At 56.0% G+C, this 8,258-nt stretch overlaps 1 protein-coding gene across 1 annotated transcript in view; it reads right to left on the reverse strand.

Annotated features, from left to right (window-relative positions):
- The window catches only part of EHD1 (EH domain containing 1), a 21,171-nt gene that overhangs the window by 10,386 nt on the left and 2,527 nt on the right, over positions 1-8,258 (reverse strand). Inside the window, exon 3 of the mRNA XM_077759747.1 lies at positions 5,316-5,413. Coding sequence (XP_077615873.1) covers positions 5,316-5,413 — 98 coding nt within the window. The remainder of the gene's footprint in view (positions 1-5,315; positions 5,414-8,258) is intronic.

The following is an 8,258-nucleotide window of genomic DNA, read 5'->3' on the forward strand; positions in this document are numbered from 1 at the left end:
CGGGGGGGGGTGCCCTGAGAAGGTCCTGGAAGCTGAAGGGAAACTCCAGCTGAGTCAGTGCTTCCCCATCCTCTGGCCTCCTTGTGAGGGTATTCAGGAAAAGGTCTTTCTAAGCAAAGTCTGGGAATCCCTGGATTTTTTGGCGTCTGTCTTTAATTAGCTGACATTTGCTGACTCTGTAACTGGGCCCCAGGTACCAGGGCAAGAGGTTAACGTACACAGATCCCTGTATTTATCAACAAGGATGATGGTATGGCTGTTCCCGTTTTATGGACTTGGCTCCCAGGAAGGGTTGCTGTAACTCCCTAGGGAACCCAGCCCCTGGCGTACTGAGCTGGGGCCTGAACGTTCCGTCATTATCTGAACTGTGGGTGCTGGGAACCCAGGAAGCGGTACTCGGCCTGACCTGGAGGACTTCTAGGTGGAGGCACCTCAGAAGGCAGTCAGCACAAGGGTAGGCAGGAAGGGAGGAGTGCCCACAGCGCGGCCCCACCCGAGTCAGAGTTCTCTGGGTCTGGGCCTGGGATGCCCTACCTGCCTACTGGGATGGCTCCAGGCTGATATGGAGCCTGGGAACCAGGGGCAGCCAGCAGGGAGGGCAAGTGAGAGGCCAGGGGACCCGCCAGCCTCGGCCGAGGTCCTAGTGCTCACCCACAGACGGTCTGGGGGACCATTTCTGGCTGGAGGCAGAGAACAGGGAAAAGGAAATCCCAGCATTGTTGGTCTAAGCCCTGGACCTCAGGTTCTGGACTCAGAGTCTGATTTCAAGCCGAGACAGACACAGAAGGTGGCCCCTGGGCATATCAGGGGAGCTCAGAAGCCCTGCACGGTCATGGCCCAATGGGGTCAAAGTCTTGCCCGATCTGAGCTGCGAGTGCTCCTTGGCGGCAGAACGTCTGCTCTCAGCACCGGGTGGTGCGACATAGCTTCTGCGGGGCCCGTGGACAAACGCCCACCTGTGTCGCCTTGCACCAGCTGCGTGACTTTCCCGAGCCTTTGTCTCCTCATCTGAAGAGCGGCAGCGCCCTCCCCGACGCAGCTGTGTGATAACGAAGGGGAGCGGGTTAAGGCGGCAATGGTTTGCAGAAGGCCAGCACGAGGCCGGCCAGGCGGTGTTCTCCCCACCCAAGTCCAAGGAACGCTTTCCTGCTGACATGACTCACGCGGGGGAAACCAAGGCACCAAAGTTATGGCCAGCTCTCAGCCGTGCAGTGACAAGGGGAGGGGGGGCCCTGGCCGGGCCCGACCCCCGGGCTGACTTCCACCTGAGTGTGCTGCCTGCCGCTGCCCACCATGGAAAACACCCGCGTGGGAAAACCCCGTTCCAGCGCGTGACCGTCCAGGCGGGCAGCAGTCTGGGAGCCAAGGGCGCCAGCCCCACTGGGTCCCGGGTGCCCTTTGGAATGCCCTTTATCAGTCACACAGCACTAAAGAACGTACGCTGTCCCCACAGGCTACCTTTCTCCTCTGACGCAGGAGAACATGATCTTTAAAGCGGGTCAGATTAGCACAACAAGGAGGTGCAGCCAGAGACCCCCACGGAGGCCCCCTGTCTTCCCCATGGTAATTCTCAGGGGTCTCTAGCAGAGCCTGGCCTGGCCCCTGAGTGCTGTGGGCCTGCACAGGCCCTAGTTATCTTTCCAGGCAGTACTTCCTGCACACATTAGGCACCACGGGGAACGGGGTGGGGAGAAGCCCAGAGGGGCCGGGCGGATAGGGTGTGAAATGCAAGCAAATGTAATTAGCAACTGCCATGCACGTGCAATCTCCAGGAGCCCCTTCTGTTTCCAGAAAACCAGGTCGGCGGGACACAGAAGCGCGTGCTGCCTGCCCAGGACCCGTGATTTCTGTTGGCCCTATCTTTCCGAGAGGGAAACACCTGCTTTCCATGCCGTCAGCAAAGGGAGCAGACAGGCGACCAGCCGGGGAGCCTGGAACCGCACGGCCCCACACTGACTTCCTCTGCTGGACGGGGCGACACGGGCCCTTTGGGTGGGGCCTCCTAGAAGAAGTCCACTCCTTCCCCGTCCAGCGAACGGTCACCTCCGGTGAAGACCACAGGCAGCACATCTGAGATGTACGGCCCGAGGGCCTCTCTCTCTCTCCAGCTGCTAAAACACAGACACCAAACAGCGCAGAGGAAACGCTAACTTGGGAACTTTCAGTAAAACACTTGAAACCACTTGAAACCAAGATATCTAGGATCACAGAGGGAAAGAAACTTTCACAGGAGGAAGTCATCCTCCAATTAGAGCAATGAGCCTCTTTTTTTCTTTTTTAAGTGTTTTAAAAAAATATTTATCTTTGAGAGAGAGCGCGGGCGCACACGTGCAGGAGCACGCACTGGCAGGGGAGGGGCACAGAGAGAGGGAGACGGGAGAATCCCAGGCAGGCTCTGTGCTATCAGCCCAAAGCCCGATGCAGGGCTCGAACCTACGAACCACGAGATTATGACCTGAGCCGTAAGTCAGATGCTCAACTGACTGAGCCACCCCAGGTGCCCAGGGGAATGCGTTTCTCTTTAAGGCCCCCTCCTCCTTCCTGTCCATGATGGGGTGGGGGAGGCCCTCTGTGGCTGCTCCAGGACAGAAAAGGGCCGAGTCTCACACCTGGAAGGGCGCCAGGTAAGCAGGGGTGAGCCCTGGCATCTCTTGCTGGCCTCCTCCTCCTCCAAGTATCTGCCACCTGCATGGGCGTCCTGTGGGCGGGGCTGCCTCGCACCCTTGCATCCTTGCTGACCCCCAGGCAGAGTGCACCAGATGTCTGCCGACCCATGAACTGGAGAGCACAGGGAGGCACGGTGGTGCCTGTCCCAGAGAGCCCATCTGGACACCAGTGCCCACCTTTCTGGACACCAGTGCCCACCTTTCTGCTAACAGGGAAAGGAGGCAGGGGAGGGAGACAGCTCGGCAGACAGGCACAGGGTGCCCAGTGCTGCAAGACACCCTCTCCCCACGTGTCGGCCTGCCGAGCTCTTAGGACACAGGCTGAAGTGTCAAAGACCCTCTTCCCAGCAGGGGAACCTCACAGCACCATGAGGTTCTGTGGTGTCTGTCAGGGCGCCTGGGTGGCTCAGCTGGTTACGTGTCCAACTCGGTTTCAGCTCGGCTCATGATCTCATGGTTCGTGGGATCAAGCCCCAAGTCGGGCTCTGCACTAACATCGAGGAGCCTGCTTGGGATTCTCTCTCACCACCATTCTCTGCCCCTCCCTCCACTCACTCTCGAATGCACGTGCGTTCTCTCTATCAAAATAAACCAACATTAAGAAAGCAAGCAAGCAAGCAATGGGATCTGAGATCCCTTTTACGAGTAAGACAACGGGGGTCACAAGAACCCTAAGCCCTTTCCCTCAAATACCTTAACTCCAAGCTCTGAAGGCCGTAGGTAAGCACAGACTGCTGAGAAGATAAACCTCTGTGAGCTACTGTCCCCATCCGAAGGTGTGTACACATCAGCTGACCTCTGGGACAGAGAGGTGGCCACCCAGAGGTGCCTTAGTTCTCTGTCTGATGGCCCCCAATCTACCTACTTTTCCAGGTCATTAAAAAGAGAACACGACAGAGCCTCAAAGAAAGTCCTTCCGGGAGAACTCAGGCCTGGAAGTGAACAGAGAATAAATTCCCCCTGGTTTGGTCTTTCCCTTTCATGTTATCAGGTATTTCTCCCAACCAGGTTGAAACAACAACAGCAGTGAGAGGAAAATCTAGCCCTTGCCTTTTAATTTTTTTTTAATATTTATTTAAGGGGCGCCTGGGTGGCTCAGTAGGTTGAGTGTCTGACTTCAGCTCAGGTCCTGATCTCACAGTTTGTGAGTTCAAGTCCCGTGCTGGGCTCTGTGCTGATAGCTCAGAGCCGGGATTCTGTGTCTCCCTCTCTCTCTGCCTCTCCTCCACTCACTCTCTTTTAAAAACAAACATTAAACAAATTTTTTTTAATATAATAAAATAAAATATTTATTTAAGTAATCTCTACCCCCAACGTGGGGCTCGAACTCACGACCCTGAGATGAAGAGTCACACACTCCTGTGACTGAGCCAGCCAGGTGCCCCTAAACCCTCGCCTTTTTAGAAGGGGCCCCCAAAGCTGCTCCCTTCAACTCCTGGGAGTATCTTGATCATCAGGGTGCAGGACCTGAATGCTGGAACCAGACTGATAGATAGAGACAGGGCCGTTCCAGGATGCTCTGATGCAAGCCCTTTAGGCCGGGCCCACGGCCTAGAAAAAAAAAAAAGGGAAGCGAGGTTTCTCAGGACCAAGAACAGGGCCCCCATCCCCCTTCAGAGCCACAGCAGAGATAAAAATCCCCCAATATCAGGCCTCTGGGTCCAAATGCAAAGCTCACCACTACCGGGCCACCCAGGAGGGAAAGGGGCACAGGAAAGATCTGCAAGTTAGTGAACGATAAACAAATCTGCTCACTTGTCTTATTTCATTTGCACATCTGCGGCCACAGGCCCCACTCCTAGCCTGCCCTCAGCAGTTCCCTTCCCAGTCGTAAAAAGGAGCAGCAGCAGAAACGTAAGGCGGTTCAGCCTCATCCTGAGGCAGATCTTCGGAAAAGCTCGGCAAGACCGAGGCAGGAATGCACAACTAGGGGCCTGGCACGCGAACGCTGCTGACACTCGGCCCGGATACGTTCCAGCACACACGGTGCCCAGGGGGGCTGCCGATGAATGCTGAAGCAAACTTAAGCACATGTCCAATAGNCTGGCACGCGAACGCTGCTGACACTCGGCCCGGATGCGTTCCAGCACACACGGTGCCCAGGGGGGCTGCCGATGAATGCTGAAGCAAACTTAAGCACATGTCCAATAGCCCGAAACATTTCACAGAATCCTCCTCCTTTGGGCTCGCTTGTTCACGTCCACTGTTCTCTCCCGGACCTGCTGGGCTTGCCAGGAATTCATATGACGTTCGGAGCAAAGCTTTTAAACATAAACTAAGTTGAGTGAGCCCCAGGGGGGCCAGAGGCCCGTTCAGAATGGCCGTGCAGGGCAAGGTACCTGGAGCCCAGACCCGGAGTGGCCTCCCGCGCCCTCGCAGCCAGCGTAAGGTGCCACCTTGCAAACCTGCCCTCTTTCTCAGCTGCCCCAAGGGTTGGAAAGTGTGAAAGGCACACGAAATTGGCTGCGCTCCACCCCATACAGCTCGGAGCTACCCGGGCAGAGGCAGCCAAGGGAGAGAGCAGCTCCTAACCGCGCCACACTCAGCACACTGGGCGGACACGAGGCTGATGCAGAAGGGCAGCATCCGGTCCACGTCATCACGGACATGAGATGGAAGGTGACCCGGGCCGTGTCGGAGCCTGATTACCTCTGCTGATGCGCTGTTTCTCTCCGGACAGGATCCCGGGAGTGTCGATGATGCTGATGCTGTCCAGGACTGGGTTGGGCAGCTGTGCGCACATGAACCTGCACCAGAGCAAGAGCCCGGAAGAGACACGTCAAGACTCGGTCATCGGTGCTCTAGATGGGATAGCGGGGGGGCGGGGGAGGGCCCTCTCCGTACCCCTTCCGCCCCACCTCCGCCTTCCTTTCCAGAAGCAAAGACTGTTAAGGTTTTCTACACTCTTAGTTTCCAGGGGTGACCATGGAGCTGCACATTCTCTTAACTGGGAATCCAACCAGAGGCTCAGACTGGCCTGTATCAGCGCTTTCCCCACGTTAGCTTTGTCTCCAGGGTTCAGGAGTTCAGCTTTCAAGCTGCTGATGCGGTATGAAAAGTGCACAGGCCTGGGTCACCGTTCAACTCCAGAAAGGAAACAGAAGGGGACGCTGGGACCCTGGAACTCCGTATTACAAAATGTTCAACCACTTGGCTGAACTTCCATGCACCGAAGGCAGGGAGGGGCTTTCCTACTGCTGCTGGGACCAGCCCTCCCCTCCCACCCAGCTGCCTGTAACAGCTGGGGGACACATGGGCTGGGGTGGGGGGCAGGGAAGCACAGACACGGTTCTCTGAAAGCCACAGCAGGCCAAGGAAGAACGAACAAAGCCACGGACACGAAGCCACGGACATGATGGCTTAGCTGTGTGTGTGCCTGAGTCCCCACTGAACTTAGAACAGCCCAGAACAGCCAGAGGCTGTCCCAACTGATAACAGAGATTCTTTGCTGGACGCAGCCACTCCTCTGAAAAAGATACTGTGAGCAAAGAAAACACTGACCCTTTGTCTGTGGGACGCAGGCTTAAAAAGCTGCCTTTCCAACAGGGAGGAGGAATCTGAGCCGATAAGGTTCTCCTTTTGGCCCCTCCCCCCGCCAAGTGACCAGTGGCCAGGCTGGGGGCAGCTGGCCAGAGGGAGGGGGGGCCGCCTGCCGGCACAACGGGGCAGCGTCAGCTGACCCGCAGACCTTGGACCTTGTCTCCACCGGTGCCGGCAGCGGAGCACGGCCGTGATGAACTGCAGGCCAGACCCGGGGTCCTGCTGGGGAACGGAGTTCCCGAGAGGAGGCCAGATTCAAAGAATCTGAAGTAGAACTGGCTCCGAGAAGTTACACACATAAAAACGCCTCGTCAATGAGACTGTTGAGCAAGTTCACGTCTGAAAGACACAGGAATACGACGCCCTGCAGGGCCCGGGGAGCAGGGCGGAAAACAAGAGAGGGAGCAGTGGCACGCGCACGCAACCACCTTGTTTTTCGCCAACAAGGACGCAGCAATTTCACCTCATGCTCTAAGTGGGTGGTGCCAGTTACACAACTGAGTCTTCACAGGATGCTCTTAGGACACCCTGACTGCACCCTGCCTTGATCAGTTCCATCCGATTCGAGTCTAAGAGCAGCCACTCTGGGTAAAAGGCCAGAAAGTCAAGTTCATGACTCAATTGGGGTCTCTATTTATTTTTTTAATTTGAGAGAGAAAGAGAACAGGGGAGAGGGTCAGAGACACACAGAGAGACTCTCAAGCAGGCTCTATCCATGCCCAGCGCAGAGCCCAATACAGGGCTCGATCCCATGACCCTCAGATCAGGACCTGAGCCAAAATCAAGAGTAGATGCTTAAGAGACTCCCAAGAGCCCCTCACTGGGTCTGTTCAAGCGTGCCAGAAGGGGCTGTGTTGGGCAGAGAAGAGCGCCCTCTGTATGCTCTGGCGAGTCCAGTAGCACTTGGTGCACTCCATGGGCTGACACAGCTTGGGGCCTCAGCTCAAGTGCAAACCCACGCCCCTTGACCTTTGGCTGATAAGGCCCCTTTCGGCAGTGATCAAGAACCCTCTAGAGAGTGGCAAGAATGAACTAAGGGGCGCCTGGCTGGCTCAATCAGTAGAGCATATGACTCTTGATCTCAGGGTTGTGAGTTCAAGCCCCATGTTGCCGTGGTGCCTACTGTAAAAAAAAAAAATCTTGAATCCCGTGGCACCAATGTCATCAGAGTGCCTGTCTGGGACCGGCACTCCTGAACTGCTCTTTTTTTCGGGCAGAAGCAGCAGTAGGTGGTAACTGGCTGCATGAAGGCCAGTTGGCACTGCATTGAGTTGCTCTGTGAGCCTGACCAATCAGAGCCCTCCGGGCCAGGCTTTCCTGAACCATCGAGATGGGGGTTGCCTAGATGAGGTCTACGATCCCCTCCAACTCTGAAACTTCAGGTCTCCAAATTCAGAACACAGGTTACATCCTTTCAAAAACGGTCTGCTCTCACAATCGGCCCAATTTTAGTATATGTGCTGCCGAAGCGAGCCCTCTGCTCTCACAATCAGAAGCGGGAGACCCAAGGACAGAAGTAGGTGTCGCTACCCTTCGTTCTAGCTTCCTAAAGTTCTGGGTCAAAGTCGAGACCTAACAATGCTTGCAATTCCCAGCACAGCAGTCAAACTTCCCACAAGATCCCGTGGCGCCCACCAGCTAACAGTCTGGGCTAACCGCCTATCTACAGGGACAGTAATTCCCAAACACCGGTTATGAGGAGGGGGGCTCAACGCTAAGAGGGCCACGCCTCTCACAAGAAGAGCTTTACTTAGCCGTGGCCCAGCAACACACGAATGCCATCAACCACAAAACAAGAGGACAGGCTTAAAACGACTGAAAGGCGCAAGATAATACAACAGAAGCCTGCCTGTCTTTTCTATTAAAGGTCAGCTCTGTGCGCAGAAGCAGGCTGGCCACTGGCTAAGATCAGGAGTGAGCCGGTTCACCCTGTGTGGCTGGACAGTGTCTGGAAAGGAATGTGATCATTCAGGGCGGAGACCTGGAAGGCACGAGTCAAGGATTCTTTCCTAGGCTCTTCCCAGGACCCAGACTTTGAAAGGCATGTGGAGT

This window comes from Crocuta crocuta, unplaced genomic scaffold (assembly GCF_008692635.1).
Source record: "Crocuta crocuta isolate KB4526 unplaced genomic scaffold, BGI_CrCroc_1.0 scaffold53, whole genome shotgun sequence".
NCBI lineage: Eukaryota > Metazoa > Chordata > Mammalia > Carnivora > Hyaenidae > Crocuta > Crocuta crocuta.